Source organism: Silurus meridionalis, chromosome 3 (assembly GCF_014805685.1).
Source record: "Silurus meridionalis isolate SWU-2019-XX chromosome 3, ASM1480568v1, whole genome shotgun sequence".
NCBI lineage: Eukaryota > Metazoa > Chordata > Actinopteri > Siluriformes > Siluridae > Silurus > Silurus meridionalis.
This window is the reverse complement of record NC_060886.1, coordinates 11427822-11446574: the sequence shown is the minus strand read 5'-3', so window position 1 is coordinate 11446574 and position 18753 is coordinate 11427822. Positions and strand designations below refer to the sequence as shown.

General features: G+C 36.0%; 3 protein-coding genes across 3 annotated transcripts; 2 read left to right on the top strand and 1 right to left on the bottom strand.

Annotated features, from left to right (window-relative positions):
- The first annotated feature begins 1914 nt into the window (after positions 1–1914).
- On the top strand, positions 1915–5635 carry lamp1b (lysosomal associated membrane protein 1b). The gene is made up of 6 exons (XM_046845669.1): positions 1915–2226; positions 2726–2910; positions 3327–3449; positions 3577–3643; positions 3728–3895; positions 3979–5635. Exons 1-6 carry the CDS (start codon positions 2169–2171, stop codon positions 4116–4118), a joined length of 741 nt encoding a protein of 246 aa, XP_046701625.1. The 5' UTR covers positions 1915–2168; the 3' UTR covers positions 4119–5635.
- Positions 5636–6652: 1017 nt separating this feature from the next.
- Positions 6653–11927, bottom strand: grtp1b (growth hormone regulated TBC protein 1b). The gene is made up of 8 exons (XM_046845668.1): positions 11791–11927; positions 10956–11107; positions 10690–10848; positions 10468–10592; positions 10133–10229; positions 7664–7836; positions 7346–7531; positions 6653–7179 (listed from the first exon to the last, which is right to left on the bottom strand). Exons 1-8 carry the CDS (start codon positions 11847–11849, stop codon positions 7084–7086), a joined length of 1047 nt encoding a protein of 348 aa, XP_046701624.1. The 5' UTR covers positions 11850–11927; the 3' UTR covers positions 6653–7083.
- Positions 11928–12902: 975 nt separating this feature from the next.
- On the top strand, positions 12903–17241 carry commd6 (COMM domain containing 6). Its single transcript, XM_046840729.1, has 7 exons — positions 12903–13148; positions 13582–13637; positions 14503–14568; positions 14659–14735; positions 15531–15699; positions 16746–16898; positions 16998–17241. Exons 1-7 carry the CDS (start codon positions 13133–13135, stop codon positions 17046–17048), a joined length of 588 nt encoding a protein of 195 aa, XP_046696685.1. The 5' UTR covers positions 12903–13132; the 3' UTR covers positions 17049–17241.
- The last annotated feature ends 1512 nt before the right edge of the window (positions 17242–18753 follow it).

The following is an 18753-nucleotide window of genomic DNA, read 5'->3' as shown; positions in this document are numbered from 1 at the left end:
ATCCTGTTTATTTTTAGACCACCATACACATAAAAGCTGTGACTCTCTGAAAGGTATTGTACCATGTCATTTAAATACTGTATGCATCTTGACATAGCTATTGTTTATCTTATTGTGTGTGTGTGTGTGTATATATATATATATATATATATATATATATATATATATATATATATATATATATATATATATATATGAAAATATATACTAAATATAGAAACTAACAGATACAATTTTGGTGTGATCAGCCTTTGACAGTTATGCAGTTTAAATAAAGAAATTGGCTAGTAGGTTGTTCAAACATAACTTGTGTTGTGTGTGTTTGTGTGTGTGGTCTAATATTTATATAGCACGATCTAATAATTAACACGATACTTGGAAATGATCTTTTAAAAATGTTAATGCGTTGAAAATATAATGTATTGAAATATTTTCTACTCAGATAATGATGCATACAACATAAAAGAAAAAATAGATGACTTTGCCTAAAGAAACAGTATCATCAAATATAATGCTAAAATCTAGAGTTAACGAACACATGCTGTTTATGTAAATATCACAAGGTTTGATAAACAGCACAGTAAACACCACTGTTTGTTTACGAGTATCACACACCACCCTGTGGTAAAAATGAATGCATAAAAAACAGCCGTGTTTACATTTTAACAACAGCCACATTTACTTTTAAACATATAAAACAAACCAACAAAATGCAATTCCAGTTAGCTTTCTTGACCATGTTTAATAGTTGTTTAATGTAAGTAGTGCACCAGTGTTCATAACACACCAAGCATGCAGGATGATGTAATAAAGGAGGTGGTAATGATCTGGAATGTTGGAACATTAGCTCCAACATGCATCTAAACCCCAGCATATTCATAATGCAGCAGGCTATGAAAAATGTATGGTTAAACCATGTGCAGTAAATATATTCTAATATAACACTATCTGATGAAGAAAATCTGATAAGAGTAACAATTCACATTCTCCCATTTGCCAGGTGCTCATACTAATGAAATATGTAAATGCTTTCGGTAACAATTTATTATTTTTTTTCCATCATTCTTCATTTCCCTTAAACTCAGCAAAGCTGTGTTTGAAAGTAAGTGTGTATATAGTGGTTTCTGAAATGGTCTGTTTACCACACGTGCTCCACAGGGCTGGTATGCTACCGTAAAGGCTGAGGAGCCCCATAGTCAATATTTGCAGCTTCATTCTACTCCACCAACCTCATAAAGTGAAAGGTTATATGGCACAATCCTGTGAAGAGCATTAGGAGCTCAAGGAGATTCTACCTCAAACCTTTGGCACCTTCTTGTAAATTGTTCATGCGATCTGATACAGCTTCATACCTTCGTGTTTTTGGTTTGTCTGCAGTAATGAGTCCTGTTCAATAGGTTCATCATACCAGTATGGCTAGAAAGGGTTTAGGCAACCATTTGAGTTGGGATAGGGTTACATAGGGTGCCTGTGAGATATAAACTAGGAAAGGCAGAGATGATTCTATGAGTAGACATGAGACTCAAAGAGACCTGTCAAGGGTGTAGCAATGAATAAAATGTTTCAGACATAAAACCAAGCCTGACTGTTACATCTGAAGCATCATGGCATTTCAGCCTAAACCTAAAGCATGCAAGGTTTAAGCACTTGATCCTCTGCACAAATCCCGAATTGGAAAATCGGCTGAAAAAAATTACAGATTGTTATTAACCTATTTTGCATCATGCCCAGTTACGATTGAGTTGAATTGCGCATGCGCATGGTGCATGTCTAAAAGCTCTTATTCTCACTATATACGCGCACTACATGTGGCAGGAAACAGTGGCTTACATGCTCTGTGTAGTGGACTATATTAGAGAATGTTGGTATTTGGGATACGGCCCGTGAGTGCTCGCAAATCACATGACACGTGGGTTGTTTCTTCCTGGTGCGATCAGGAGACCCGGCGGTTCGGGCAATGAGACAAAAACACCAGGGCTGGCGTGTTTATCCGAGCAGGGTGTAGAGGATTAGCAAAACAAAACGAATGCGGGAAAAGGAGTCTATAATCAGGTTTTAAACTACGGAATTAAATGCCTTATTTTTTTTTTTGCAAACGAGTGTTTAGTTGGTTAGAGTGTCATCACTAAGGGAATAGAGAGATTTGGATTGTGCATTGGCCTGGAAACATGAAACCTCACACACCACAACACCTTCTGCCTTCTGGATTTACTCTTCTGCTGCTGGGTAAGGTTAGATTATAACCTCCAACACTGTAGGAAAATAGAGAATAACATTATTTCAAAATAGCAAACGATTTTATTGTTATATTAACCTATTATAGTTGACACTAAACAAATGCAGACCAACAAATCTATTCACAGGCTGACTTTCATGTTCATACACTGCTACTATTAATAAAATATATATTAAAAAAAGGGCATACTATTTTAAGGTTTATTTTTTAGAATGATTCTATTATATATATTATTATTTAGAACTATTGTTATCATTGTTGTATTTGATTTTGCTTTTTAATCCTTTAAACCGTTTTTCTTTTTGTCCTGTTTTTGTTTATCCATTTCTATGTGCATTAGGAGAAAACACAGCTCTGCAATTTCCCTCAAACATTAATCTAACTAATTAGTCCATTGCTTGACATCTCACCCTGCTGCTTGTCCGCTCCAAAATTTGGTCTACTGAGTATTATAAAAAATATGTTTATACATTTTTTGTGTCATTACAGCTGTAACATTATCCCAGAGTTTGTCCAGTGATGTAACGTCCACCACTTCAGCTCCGAGTCCCCCTTTACCCACCAGTGTCCCCGAAAGAGGGTCCTACAACATCACCAACAATGGCACTGTGTGCTTGTTGGCCAGCATGGGACTGCAGCTCAACATTACTTACAACTCTCGCTCACAGGGAAAGGTATTCACACATGCTAAACCTTGTGCTGACACAGAACAGTATAAAACCAGTAAGTCTATCTGGGAGTATAGGTTTAGCTGGCTGTTTTTTTTGCTTTAGCACATCAGTTAGGCAAAAACACATGCATGAAGCAGGTGCAGAATGTGAGCTTGCCTTCCTTCTACTTTGTTGTGTCATCAAACTGAAGGGCTGACTTGAATATGTAATGCGAGAATTAGCAGCAAAGTTGCTTTTCTGGTTTTATTTGTTGTTCTTTAGCGCATCTTAACATTTCGTAACTGCACATTTTGGCCAGGTGTGCTGAAATGTTGGCCTCCTGAATTTCAGTGTAACCGATGCATGACTTTTCTGTAAAAATATATTGTGCCCAGTAGCTGTTTGGTAATTGTGATATGTTACAAATGCTCTTCTTGAAGGCTGTTCAGGAGACCATAAACCTGCAACCAAACCTGACCAGAACCTCTGGATCTTGTGAGGCTGACAATTCAAAGCTTGTACTCCTGGAGGGGAACACAAACCTGACTTTCACCTTCTTTTTGGTCAGTTAATTCCTCAACTCTCTCACTTTCCATTAGTTACCCAACACCCTAACTTACCATCTAAAATATATATTCTCATCCTTTACTCAGTCGAATAGCATTTCAAATGGTGCTTGTTTCCCTCTAGAATTCTACAACTAACAAGTATCACCTTAGTGAACTGGCGCTGTCGATCAACTTGCCAGATATGGCTCGTAAGTTATTATTATATGGCTGAATGATATTTGTATCGTTAAGGTTGAGTTAAATGTATTAAAATTGACTTTCTATCCTCCCAGAGCCCCTGATCATCACTAACCATAATCTAAGCTACCTTCAGGGTACTTTGGGCTACTCTTACATGTGCCGTCAAGAGCTAATCTTGGCCATTGAGCAGAATTTCTCCCTGAACACGTTCCATCTGCAGGTGCAGCCTTTCGGTGTCAGTGGAAATGAGTTTGGAGCAGGTAGTTTTCTTTTCTCTTAACACTCTGACTACCAACATGTATACCTTTTTAAAAATCCTTTATAAATATGCTCTCTTTCCCAGCTGAGGAGTGTGACATGGATAAAGATGACATGCTGATCCCTATCGCTGTGGGTGCTGCTCTAGCAGGTCTTGTGTTAGTTGTGTTTTTGGCCTACCTGATTGGCAGGAAGAGGAGCCATGCTGGCTATCAGACGATCTAAACCTGCTCATGTAAGCTTTCAAGCCAGAATATGCAGTCAGTGCTAAATCAGTGGATTCTAGTCCATTAAAGCCACATGTTTTTACCTGCCCTGCGCTATTCTCATGATGCCATTATGCCCATTGCCTAAGGTGATCCTATGACTTATGGACATTAAGTTTAATTAGAACTGGGAAATAGTTACAAAAATATTTAATCTTGCACCACTCTAGGCATTGTTTTTGGTGTGGGTTACACTTGGCAACACTGCCACTGGAAGACTTAGGTCTCAGATAAAGCACAGACTAGTTCTCAAACTGACACGAAATTCCTTTTAGAAAGAAAGAGTTTCCTTAAACAAACCCGAAGTTTGGAAAACTTAATAAAGAACTTACCGCAATGCATGGCCATAATTGAGCACACAAGTAGGAGCACTGCTTAGCTGGTATAAATGAGTTATTAGTCACCTATAAAAGGAAGTACATAACACTTCCCCTGCATCTGAAATGATTCAGACTGTAAATCAGGATTGTAAGGATTTTGTCAGATTCAGATCCATGGAAAATCCAGAACGATTAAATCTGCATTGTAGTCAGCCTATATATTAGCCCCCTATTTGGAACAGTATGAAATTGCACAGGTTGCTGTAAATAATCTAAATATACTGTATATCCACCCAGTGAGAAGCAGCTGAAGCAAGATGTGTGCTTATATGCAGTTGCTGAAAAAGGCTGCATCCATTTCGTTGAGATTTTTCTCAGTACCTACTCTTAGACCTTATTATCCTCCACTTGAAGGTGTTCCATTAAACATGAGTAAACTGGTACTTTTCTTTCCAATCTATCTTTATTTATAAAGCTAACAAGCTTCTATTTGTAGCATGGAAGAGTCTGTACGGAAACACGGTTGCTTATTTTCCTGATATTTATAGATGTATTTGACATGATAGCTGACAACAGTGAAGTTCATCTGTAACAAGTTTCCAATCATCAATACACATAGCTCAACTGTTATTAGCAATCTTTAAACCATTTAGTGTTAAACATCAATGCTGCTTTCCCTCAGTTAGCATGTTTTGGAATGCAAGAAATCAGTGGCCAAGTGAGGATTTCTTATATATTACTAATATCACACTATGAAAGTACTGTTCACAATATGATAACAATGATGATCTGATATCATTTTCATACTGCAAAGGTGACTTTTTGATATTTACCAGTCTGATCTTCATTCTGCGTGTGGGACTAAGCAGCATTTAATGCTTTATAGAAGGAGAGTGAGTGAGTGAGTGAGTAAATAAGCAACTGAGTGAGTAAGTGAGTGTTATAATGAACTCTTACATACAGTGGACTGAACAGATGTATGTTATCTGCTTTTGCTCATGCAGTTAAGATGTTTCTCCTTAATGTGAAATGCTTTGGAATAATGTGTTTTGACTGAGGATGATGGGTTGCAATCCATATCTATCAGGTGTTGTATAGCCGTAGAGAATATGCATCTTCATAAATGCAGTGACAAATAAAAAGGGAAAAAATTGTTTGACTGGTGTAATGGCATCTCTTTCTCGTGTACAGTGCATTCGCATATGTGTTCACTCTCCTTGAACTTTTCCACAATTTTATAATGGTACAGCCAATAACTGAAATAGACTTAATCACATTATATGACATGAAGCTACACAATCTGTGGTAGTATTTTAGTGGGGAATTAATATTATTTGCAAAGTAATTTAGATTTCTAGTTTGCAGGAATCAAACTAGGTGAGGTGGTAGCTCACTGGTTAAGGTTCTGGTTTACTGATCGGAAGGTTGGCAGTTCAAGCCGTGGTATAACCAAGAGGGCCCCTGAGTGAGGCTCTTAATTCCTCATGGCTTACCCTGCACTCTGACCCCAGCGTCTAACATCTCTGGGATATTCAAAGAAAGAATTTCACTGTTCTGTAATGTACATGCGACGCATAAAGCAGCCACCTACTATAAATATTTAGCCAGTTTTCTCTGAAATCTTTATATTGGTTCTGGTGCACTAAGCTGATATTAGAAATCATATAATTGGTTGAACAGCATCTACCCTTATACAATTAAAAATGCTTTGACATCCAGGGAAAAAGATTTAACCCATTTTTAAAAACTAAAGACAGTAAAAAAAAGAGAGACAACCATTGTATGGACACCTCACATGACTGGGAAGAGTGTGCAAGAGGTGCTGGTCTGATAAGACAAATTTAAGGTTTGATATTACTCATTAGGCTGAGAAAATAACATAGCGACGCATGGTAGCATCTTGTTGATCGTTACCCTCCGTTGTTACTTCTGTGACTTATGGCTTTGGATGCTGACTTGTGCTGGATTACCTTCTCTTGGTAGAATCATAGATGTGCTGTGAAAAATTTTATTGTGTGCTGTGTCATGTTTAAAATTTGGGATATTTTTATAACAAAACTTTGATTATTTACTAGAACCTTGTCCTAGATGTTTTTAAATATTAGTCTTCATGATGCTGTTTGCTTTGGTGTGCTTTCTAGCAAATTCTGAGGAACAGAAACAGAATCAGAAATCTAAGAAAAGGTATATTTATATTGCATCCATGCGAAACTGCACAAGGGCCAACAGTTTTCAACTAATTATATGATTGCAATCGGTTTCACCATAAACAAACTTTTTAAAATAAGAGAAAGATCTTAAACAATCACAAATAATAAAAGCGCTAATTGTGGCTAGTTAATGTCCTTAATTATGAGACCAATTTCACAGGTTATAATGCTACAAAACGTGACAAAATGCAAGTACTTATCAAGTGACTGGGATATAAGGACATAAAATCACAGCGGTAATCATTCTTCATAGTGAGAAGTACATTCTAAACAACTATACGAGTTTAAAGCAAAGGAAAGAAAAAAAAAAAAGACCTTCTCATGTTGCATTCGGTCCTGAACGCTGTCCGCATTCACACTGAGGAGTGAATGTGAAATAGTCTTATCATCACTATCATCCAGAATCCTGAGCTTGTATGCGTTCTCGACATATTTCTCTGAGTTTAGTTACTGTTGCTGTAGAAAGACTTCCAGGCTCCTTAAAGATATTCTGAAGTAAAAAAAGATCACATCACCACTAATGTATTCTCAGCTTATGTTATGAATATGACTGCTAATTGAAGGCATAGCCATGAAAAAGATTATACCATTCAGAACATGTTATTAGTCTAAATATTACACATGGATATGGTTGTAGAATATCTATGGATGGTTACCTGCATGAATGCATGGCAGTTCTCTACAAACTCCCCATGTGTGATCCGTTTGAAACACTCACAAATGTCTGGAAAATTTTGCCCCTCTAAAATAAGTTTCTGATGATGACGAATCAAAGTGAGGGCCACACGGAAGAGGATCTTGGAGCCCTCATAGAACAGGCAATCCCATATTCGTAGCACTGTCTGGCAAGACATAGCATAGTGTCCACAGGTATTTTGATTCATTTTAGCAATATTCAGTGACGGTTTTGTTTTAAATGATTAGTTACTTTTTGCTAATGAGTATTCAAGGTATATCTGCAGATTTTTCCTCACCTCCATGGGAAGGACGTCAATGTAAAGGCAAATAAACCACCTTGACACCACCAGACCCCACATCACATTGTGCTGAGTCATGGCTTGCCACACTGCAGGCACTTTAGCCTTCACCAGCTCCCCAAGAACATCCTGGTCTGTCTTTAAGCCCAGCATTGTGGGTGTGTAGTAATCTGAGTTACAGACAAGAGTATTTTGCATTTCAGTCAAATTTTTTTTTTGAAATATTACAATATTTTGAACCTGAAAAAAAAAAAATAACAAGATGAACCAAATAAGCAAATCTTGGTAGTGACAGAAAAGATTCAAGATTCTAATTGCAAATAAAATTTTAAATACCTTTACCTACCTTTTCCTGAAACATTTAAACTAGCATGTTTCCAGGTTTTCTTTGTTGTGGGCTGATTTATCTTAATCTAGCGTGCCAGTGTAGATCATTGGGAGTGAGAACGTATTGTGTAGATTTATTCAGCAATAGAGGCTCAAAGCACTAGTCTGCTGAATGAATGTAAATGTGAATATGGTTCTAAGAATATGCGGAAACCAGGAAAACCTGACCTAGTAGCGGGTGAGAGATGTCCTCATTGATCCTCTCTTCATTCTTTTCAGCCTGATTGACCCAAATGTCCTTCACTTAAAACCACAACTACAAATGTAATCTCTTTGATTCTTCTATCATTCTTCATCATCCATTTTACATGTCAGACTGCCAGGCCACTTTCTTCTGGCGCTAATGCACTAGAACTTATTTATCATGCGATAACAAAAACCTGTTTTGTATCCAGGGACCTTAAACTGTAGCCTCAATGGGTCCCCTAGGAAGTTTTCAAGGACAGGGCAAATGAGGTCCATTTGAGAGGCACTGCTGGAAGGAGCTTGCCAGACAAGAACAAAGACTTGTATAGCACTCAATAGCGCAGATATTTTATTGAGGATGACAGTTGTTCAAAGTGCTTATACTGCTTTCTGAAAGAAATATTCTTACACTGTTATCTAGGGATTATAAAAACAATAATATGAGCCATACTGCCATTTCTCCACAGGTGACTCCTCGTTGTGCCGCCCAGGAAGAAGCCAAAAGCATGTTCATTGGCCTTTGGTACAAGAAGGCATCCCTTAACTTGTTCTAGTATAGTATAGAGTTGTGCAATCAGGTTTTTTTACATGGTCATTTACATGTTCAGCATTTGATGACACCTTTATCCAGAGTAAACTTCATTTATCTCATTCATACAACCGAGCAGCTCGTTCTTGCTCAGGTGAGGCTTGGATTTGAACTCACAACCTTCTGAGAAAACATCTAATGCCTTAACCACTAATCTACCACTTTCTTTTCAGTAAATCAGTGTGTCATCAGCTTACAGTCACTTACATATAGCATTTAAGCGCCCTGATCAAAGAACTGGCCTTGGCAATTTTTTTATTCTGCAAAATCAGATTCACTATATTAAAATATACTGTATGTTGATTACTCTGTGACCTTTAGTAACTGTGTTATCACAAGTGTAGCAATGGATCTGGATCTATACTGGGAACCCTGGGCATGAAGTGGAAACACATTGTGGATGGATTACACATTTACACACTCACTCACACCTACGAGCCATACATTAAGGCCAATCTTTTTTCTGCCATATTTATGGAAGGATGAAACAAAGAGGGAACATGAGGAACGCTACACAAAAACATGCGGTGCACCACTGTACCACGATTATGCACACTGGTGTAATAAGATCTATGCTTGCTTTTATACATGCGGAATACAACTGCAGCATGTGTACTCCAAAGTGTTAACATGCCAGATATACTTGAATGTTCAGACCCATAATTACATAAAATACATATGTGGTTTCTGTGCCACAGTGACCCATCGTTTTGGCACTGACACTCTAGTGTGAGGACAGAGAACCTATCACTAAAAATAGCATAAAGTATAACCATGAGCTCTAGCCAAAATGGAACTATCAATACACTGGTTGCATAGTCTGTCTGATGTGCTCCTTTGTATTAAGAGGCATATGGCCAATCATATCGAACTGCCCAGTTGTCAAAGCCCATGCAGCTATATGTTTGCACAAACAATAGGTCTGTTCTAAAAACACAGGCAGCTGTGCTAAGAATAGTAATGCCAAACACTAATAACTTCACCCAAGGTGGGCCACGATACACTTTTTTAGCAGTGCAGTTAACATGAACAGAATGACCAGAAAATCAACGAGTAGCAAAAATAAAGTTCCACAGAAAAACTTTAATTAATGTAATTTATATTAGTGAATAAGTGCCCTTAGACTTGGTTTAAAAGGGGAATTGTGGTAGAAATGTCTTCTTTTTTCAAACAGAAATGTCTGGCAATTGTCTTTTTATAGTCACTCATATTTAATTTGACTGATGTGATTGATTGAATATGGTCAAAAAATACTGTTGTGTTATTTTAACTTTTGGTTTAAGGGATTGCAAAAAGTGACTGACCAGGTAAGATTTTTCCCAGCAAAGCATCCATTAACCAGAAAGACTTTTCCTCATCTTTAGTTATAATAAGGAGGTATCCTGCAATGAAGTTCATTCCCTTGAAAACAGAAATAAAACGGTGAATTGACACTGCAATTATTTGCAGTGGAGCACGTTTAGCCAGATTATTGACTGAGCAAACACTATGTCAGCTAGCTGAATACATGTCTAGAAGCCGTTTAACATCGATGTAAATTATGTAAATACTTTCTTAAATGCATCAACTAAACAAAGAATCAGGAATATATGTCCTGTGGTAATAAATGTAAAAATGCATTAGTGTACTCGGACTATACCTGACAGTATCCTACATCCTTGTTGTGGTGTCCGTATGCCAAAAGAACATTAAACAGAGCCGTCAGTAAACAAGGCTGGGAGGAGTCATGGAACTGAATGTTGTCTGGGAAAGTTCTGTGTAAGTCTGGCAGGTGACATGAGTGTGTCAGTGAAGACTTAAAAAAAAAAAAAAAAAAGTACAACAATGTAACACGTCTAAATGAGGAAAGGATAAGACTGACCAGTGCGTATTGACTCCTCCAGCATAGGGTCATGTTGAATTTTCAAAAGAGAGTGGTAATAACCAGGGTTCATCTGCAGATGCTCCTGTGCGCCACTGGAAGCCATCCAGATCATAGTACGGTGTTTGTTTGGGATACCTTTCCTCACATACCTCTTTACTGTTAATAGTGAACATGCATGCAACATGTTATTCGATAATGAGAGATAATGTGTCAACTGTGTGGACTGTAAATTAGAGCTTATTGTGGTGGTGTGCCAAGCCTACCTTTCAGATTCTTTTGCACTTTAGTGTTCTCTTTTAAAAGCTGTGACCACTTTTCTGATCTTCTGGTGAGCACAGGTAAATACTCAGACATAATTATCTCATAGGATTCAGGGTTAAAATCTTCAGAATGCTCAAATCCATACTTGTCGACACTACAGATGTGAAACAAACAAACAAACAAAAAATCAGTCATGCCAGTTAATTTGATACCCATGTTTTAATCAAAGATTGGAAAGCATAATTGAATGTATCATAATAAATTATTTTATACAAGCCAAAACTGTAGTAAATACTGTATAACAAAACAGAAATGCAAATAGGGAAGGATAATAAAAAAAAGAGAAGCAATGCAAAAAAAGAGAGAAGGAAACAAATAAAGGCTTAAATGTGTTTTTTTTCCCCGCATAGTCAACCGAGAATTTAACACAACACAAATTTTCATGCTAGAATAGACATTTTCATTAGAGTTCCTTTAAAAAATAATTATAATAAAAAAGAAAAAAGAAAAGGTCTGACATAAACCATGTGTAATAATTAAAATTATTTCTTCCATCTTGTTTATTCAGGACAAATCACACATATGACACTATTCAGCTTATGTAAATGTAGTGTTTACCTACTGCTACTTCTACAACACCAGGATGTGCTAAATTATAATGAACAACTGAGATGTCAAACATTTATTATCAATACAAAAAATTGATAGGGAGAAACACTCGAGCCATGGTCACTCATGATCACCTGATGCACAGGTGATACTGACTCTTATCTCTTTGAAAGACTATATAAACATTAACGTTCAAATAAATGATCTAAAAATATATAAAAAATATACCTCAGGTTGCCATTGGAAATGTCACCTTCAGTAGAGTCATAATCCACCTGGAGATTCATCTCCGGTCACTTTATCTGAATTATACTTCTCCAAGCTCGAGCACTTCATGATAATAAACCTTTACCTGTCAATGCCTGGTATATAATTACACAAAAAGCCCCACCCATTATGTAAATAAGAAAATCAGCCTTGCTATAACACTCACGGTTCATCTCATGTTGGATTTACACTGTTCCAGAAGAGGACAAGGCCATCATTTAGTACTTTGTGTTTCTAAATATATATGGGAAAGCAGATCTGGGTTTAACCCATATAAAGTATGTAAAACTTATTTTGTTATGATTAGGTGTACTATAAGTTTGAACTTTTTCATGTAGACCAGAATTTCAGTATTACAATTTAGCTGTGTCTTCAAAAATCAATCATGGATGGGGCCCAAAATCAAATACTGAGTCTAAGTAGAGGGCCAAACTATCAAAATTTAATGAACAAGACAGACAGGATGTAGAATAACATGTGAATATAAAACCACAAGTATAAGCAGTACATTCTGTTCTTATGCACATTTGCCTGACATGACACTCCTGTGTGTGCCTCAGAATGGACAGAAGTAGCTCTCAGAGATATGTACATTTAAACATTCAGAGCTTTCGAGCAGCAGAGGTTCGAATTGATGGGGCAGTGTTTCAGGAAGAAAGTGTAGAAACTATGCAGAGTCAAACTTTGACAATTATAAAAATAATGATGATATTATCTTATAGGGCGGATATAATGGATCCGCGCACCGGAAGTGGCTCGGGAGCCTTTAGTTTGACATGTCGGATAAAAAATCTAAAACGTCCCAAAAACTATTTGACAAAATATCACATGCTTTTTTTTTTTTTTTTTTTTTTTAGAATAACCAGCAGATGACGCTGTATACCCACCAAACCTAATATAAAGCATACACGTTCATGGTTGTTTTATATTTATATTTATTTTGTACAATTTATATTGACATAATTTCCATTATTTATAAAAACACATGTTTGTACTTAGACAGAGGACGTGTATATAACATCCTACATACCATTATTATAAGATACAAAACGCAGGTAGGAACCGTTTATAATTTCAGCCAATCAACGACGGGGAGGCGATGACGTATACGGAAGTAGTTTTTGTTTTCGGTTAGCGAAGAAGACCTCGAAAACTGAACATTTGTTTATTAAATGTTGTATATTATTAAACATTGAAAACGTGCTATTTGCTTATAAGAACCTTAAGCACTTGTATAAGGTCACAATCCTGAATCGATTTGTTGAATGCAGTCGTCTGAAGCCAGCTCTCTACAGTCTTGAGGATGGAGCTGTCAACTGGTGAGTTTGTATAGAAAATAGTTTGTATTAAAAATATACCTTCAGTATAATACCTTACTTTGTAAATTAGAAATTGTCCGCAGATTATAATCTAGCAACTATTAATAATTTACTGAACGTAAACTAAATGCACTAAACGTATACATTCCAACTTCATAACATCTTTATCTCTGTACAGCAATTTCTTGATATCGATCTATATAATATATTATTATAATGTTATTTCTATGGTATAATGTCCACAGTTATATAACCTGTAATGTAATTACACTTAAAGTTTTTTCCATATTAGCACAATGAGCTGTACAGAGTCATTAGTCTTTGGGTCTCTCAGCTACTTGCATTGCATTTTAAGATTTAATAAAAATGCTGTATATTACAAGTTGGTATTTTAGTAATTTGTTTAAATTATGATTATATATATTTTTTTCAGACGTGGCTGTGGTTGAGAACATTGCAAAACTGCCATCAGAAGTGTTTGAAGAAACAGTAAGCACCAAATGTTTTGTGTTTTTTCCCTCAGTTTATTCAAATGTGTCAGAATTATTTATTGTATATTTGCACACAATAAATAGGTCATAGAAGGATATCTGCAAGAGTGAAAGGGAAAGTTTATAGGACTGTGGTGAGACCTGAGATGTTGTATGGTTTAGAGACAGTAGCATTGAGTAAAAGACAGGAGGTGGAGCTGGAGGTAGCAGAGCTGAAGATGTTGAGGTTTTTCGTTGGGAGTGACGAGGATGGACAGGATTAGAAATTAGTTTATTAGAGGGACAGCGCATGTAGGATGTTTTGGATACAAGGTGAGGGAGGTGAGATTGAGATGGTTTGGACATGTGCAGAGGAGGGACATGGGGTATATCAGTAGGAGAATGCTGAGAATGCTGGAAGGAGGAAAAGAGGAAGACCAAGGAGGAGGTTTATGTATAAGAAGATTTGCACACAATAGAAAAAAGAATGATAGATAGATAGATAGATAGATAGATAGATAGATAGATAGATAGATAGATAGATAAAAATCTATCGATCGATCGATCGATCATCTGTCATTGCATAGTACAGGTACACTGCAATGAAATGCAGATTTGCATCTACCAGAAGTGCAAACAGTAGCACTTGTGCAAACTGACAAATATATAAGTATATGTACAGCATGTCATATATATGTGTAGACATATGTACCAGTACTGTAAATAAATATTATAATATTATAATATATACTACAGGATAGTAAAATATTCTATACAATTATCTGTCCACAGTTTGATGGTCAGATTTCCATAAACATTTATTGTATTACACAAAGACTCTTGTGTTTTGACTACACATCTGACCTCATTGTTAATTGTTTCAGTGTCATGAGATCCTGCTTCATCTTGAAGGAAAATGCAGTGCAGTAGATGTGGTTGAAAATTACCAGGTCAGTTGAGCCCTACATGTACGTCTTTGTTTTGCACTGTTTTGCAACAACGATACATGTTCCTTCATACTTTCTATTATTATTCGGCAGAAATGTCAAAAAGCTGGGATACAACTTGACTGTAAAGCTGTTCAGGATATTATTAGGCTGCTGTCATTTCATTTTAGGTAAGGTATTTTTTTTCCCCCTAAAATTCAAGATTTAAGATTTTTTGGTCACAAACATAGTTATATGCAGAATACAGCTTGCATTGAAATATAAACCTGGTCGTTTACTTGGAAATTTGTGCATTAGATAAAAGGGTCTATATATAAAATAAGAGAAAATATGAGAAGATTTTAGAAAATTATAGAAATTAAGAGAGGATATGTGAACATGTATGAGATAATGATAAAGTATTTTTAGATGTGCAAAAGGGAAGTACAATTTGTAATGAGGTATAACAAAAACGAACCAAAAACAGTAACAATGGCAATAAAAGGTCCTGTGTGCAAAGGCAGAATGAACATGACTATGATTGTCAGGGAGAACTGAGCATAAGATAATTATGGGATAGTTTAGAAGGGCATTCTTGCATTAAGCAGTCTGAAAGCTTGTGGGATCCGAAGAGCCACTCTGGTTTGGCCAGGTGGTCTTATCGAAATGTATTCCATTATCTGCTTGCAAAGCAATACCATGGGGTCTCTAAAAAGGTATGATAGATGGATCATGCATTAAATGGTATATAGTAGGACAATATATACTTGTTTCTGATTTTCTAAGTAAACAGATCATAGTTTTTGTTTGCTTGAATTTAATGTTTGGCAGAATTTCATATTGATTTTATATAATGATTATAAAACATGACCAATTACCTTATTGGTGCTTGTAACAAATTGATAGATTGCCTGTAGATTGAAAGCCTGCTTATACTCAGCATGTCTGTTTGCAAAACTTTTCTGTATTTAAAAAAATTCTCGTAGGTCTGCCGCGAAGACTAACCTCACTGCAGATGGTCTGGTTGCTAAATTAGGAGAGTGTAATATGAAATGGTCCAAATCTGCTTTACAAGTCGTGCACCAGCTGTGGACAGATCATGGCTCTCTTGTACAAGCACACCAGGAGTTGCAGGCTGTGGCCAGCATTGGTCAGGTACATCTCTGGTTTAAATCACATAATAATTCCCTTTAGATCTCAACCTCAAATTCTTCCTGGGCCACATCAGCACACCGTGAGTCCTTCAAGCACTATAAACCAATGTTATGTTAATAGTTTACTTTATTGATTAATACAGTGTAACATATATTCTGCAAGTTCTATGAAAATAAAGCCTTCATTATGAAGGGAATATATAGGGAATATATAGGAATAATTATTATTATTATTCATTATGGCAGTTAATATGGCAGTTAATGTCGCAATCAATCGTGATTTAATTTTATATTAAAAAAAAATTAAGAAATAAATATTTTAAGAAAGAGATTTATGTGGACCTGACATATCTCTTCTAAGAACATACAGTACATATCCTGCACTCAGACAAATTCAATGCAAGTCACCAGACACTGTATTATAAAGTCATAAGTATGCTTATTACTATTGGTTACTATAGGAACTTTTATCACTAGGTGGCGCAACTAGCATTCCACGTTTGACAACAAATCATTTCTGGAGGAAGAGCGTTTATGTATATAATTCACCAATGTATACGTGCATCATGTCATACCGGATAAGGTAGCAACAGTGTGTGCACCAGACTGTCATGTGTTCTGTCACAAATCATGTTCAGTCTACTGTCTTTAATCCTGTGCACCTAATCACTCCATAATACATCAAGTTAAACATTTCTTAACCTTGTTGCGTCAATGAACATGCCTGCATTGAGTTGCTAATGGCGCTGTGACTGATGTCGCCGGAATTCACCAATGAATAGATTCTGGTTTCTTTGTTGTTGCGAGTCATTGCATGTGTTAAGGCAAGTTTCGTTTTTTTTTTTTTTTGTCTCACTTATGTTTACAGTCCAACAGTTTCCACATGTTTGTAGGACTCGTTACTGGATACATTTCCAGGATTTTGATTCAAGTTTTCAGACTAGAGTCAGGTGTGATATTGCTGAACTAGAGTGAAAAATCAGTTAAAATCAGTTAAAATCAGGCCAACACAAATTGTGTGTAAGAAAAAATGTTGTTCTGTTGTAGCTGGTAGACATCCAGTGGAAGCTGGGGATGGCAGTAAGCTCCGACACATGTCGCTCGCTCAACTCCCCGTACATCTCTGTCCTGATGAAAATCGCAGACACATCTGGAGAGATTTCCTACAAGTCTTTTGAGATGACAGTTCTTCAGTTCCAGGTGTGCTGAATTACTTCTATTAATTAATCCAATTCATTAAATAATAAACTACATGATTTACAGCTGTCTTTTTATCTCTTTTTTTTTTTTTTTTTACAGAATTTCTACAGACAATTCAAAGAAATTGCTTCTGTTTTGGAAACTGTGTAAAAGTTCAGCTTTAATTGTTCTATTGCTCTCTGTAGCCTTTCACTATTTACTGACTGTTTACACCTCTTTTGATATGTCTTTGTGCTCTGTAACTAACCCATAGTGGGGTTTTTAACAGTGCTCTATTTGCATTTTGTATGTGCATTCCAAAATAATTTGTTATAAACACTGAATAAAGCTTGAATAAAGATAATTGCTTGCATTAGTAATAGCATTTATCTAATGATACCTTAAAAAAACTGTGAAAATGGAGCTGTGAAACCATGTAAATGTCCAGTCTGAACAGGAAAATGGTTCACAAAAAGGTCACTCTGAACTAATATACTAAATATTTATTTATAGTCCGATTAATTAAAAAGTAAGGTGCTAAAAGAATAATAAATAAAAAAAAATGACAGATTAATGTCAGATTCGCAAACAAGCAGCTTTTGTAAATAAATATATTTGCTAGTGGTTTCACTGAAGTTAAATAATTTTAAATAATTACAATTTATGATTTGAAATAACGGAAATATAATGAATTATGAATACGTTTTTCTTAGCAAAGTACGCTTCTGTATTGGTTGTTGATGCTGCCAGTCTACTGTTTTACCACTGGAGTAAAGTGAATAAGACATTAAAACAAACAAATTGGTTGTGTTTCTATTCTGGTGTTGTCCTAACCCCAAAAAAAAGGGCACACAACAGAGCAGCTCCTGCGGTGTGGTAAGCCACACAGCCACAGAATGGCTTTGATGGGGTTACATGTCTTGCATATTTTATCTATTTCTGGGAGTAAGAGAGCTTGCATCCATGGCATCTTGTTACAAATAGGGCTCTAGTGGCTGAGCGTAGTATGCTTTCTATGTTTTATGTAACAACATCAAGATTTTTACATTAAATATAAGCTTTACATTACAATACATTAAATATTCACATTTAATTCATTCACATATGAATGAAAAGAAAAGTTTTAAACAAATGTATATTTCTTATATGAAGGAATATAGTAATAAATTGCTGATAGTAAGCAAGATCAATGCAAAAACAAATATTATCATTGTTTGCCATGACCCTGCTTTTTATTTGACTGTGCTGTTCATGACAACATGCTTTACATTTCACATGCTTGCACAACAGAGAAACAGGCTAAATAAATAGATAACTACTTATCTTCTGTCAGAGCACCTTTTCAGCTGCACCTTCCAACTGGTTTATATGCATTTGATTTTCCAGTGATTATCCAGTAATGTTTTTCTACTTTAATATTTTGCATCTTTTCTTTGAAGGATTAAAATAAAATAGGTTTTGTGAAGTGTGTTTATCTTGGTTATATGTATTAGTTGTATGACTAACAATGATTCAGTCATGCATCCTCAGCACCTACTTTATCCTAGTTAATTGTGGATCTGTAACCTATACCTGATGTGAAGATGGGACTATGGCTCTGTGCTCCCAAACATACACTTTAGACATTATCAACATTCCAGGGGTTTTGGGAGGAACCAGGAGGACAAGGACAAATCAAGTAGAGTTATGGACAGACACTAACCAAAGCTCATGATCAAACTACGGATCCTGGATAGAAAGATAGATACAACTTTGTCATTGCATAGTACAGGTACACAGCAATAATATGCAGTTAGTGCAAATAGCATTGTGCGAACTGACGTGCAGATAAATATGTAAATATATGTACATCAAATAAATATAAAGGCTATGGCAG

Coding starts and splice junctions, on each gene's coding strand:
- lamp1b (XM_046845669.1), top strand. CDS start 2,169: ATGAAACCTCACACACCACAACACCTTCTGCCTTCTGGATTTACTCTT. Junction 3,450..3,576: donor TGACTTTCACCTTCTTTTTG/GTCAGTTAATTC, acceptor GTTTCCCTCTAG/AATTCTACAACTAACAAGTA. Junction 3,644..3,727: donor CAACTTGCCAGATATGGCTC/GTAAGTTATTAT, acceptor CTATCCTCCCAG/AGCCCCTGATCATCACTAAC.
- grtp1b (XM_046845668.1), bottom strand. CDS start 11,849: ATGAATCTCCAGGTGGATTATGACTCTACTGAAGGTGACATTTCCAAT. Junction 11,108..11,790: donor ATTTCCAATGGCAACCTGAG/GTATATTTTTTA, acceptor TCACATCTGTAG/TGTCGACAAGTATGGATTTG. Junction 7,837..10,132: donor GCTGGGAAAAATCTTACCTG/GTCAGTCACTTT, acceptor TCTGTAACTCAG/ATTACTACACACCCACAATG.
- commd6 (XM_046840729.1), top strand. Junction 14,736..15,530: donor CTGCTGTCATTTCATTTTAG/GTAAGGTATTTT, acceptor AAATTCTCGTAG/GTCTGCCGCGAAGACTAACC. Junction 16,899..16,997: donor TGACAGTTCTTCAGTTCCAG/GTGTGCTGAATT, acceptor TTTTTTTTACAG/AATTTCTACAGACAATTCAA.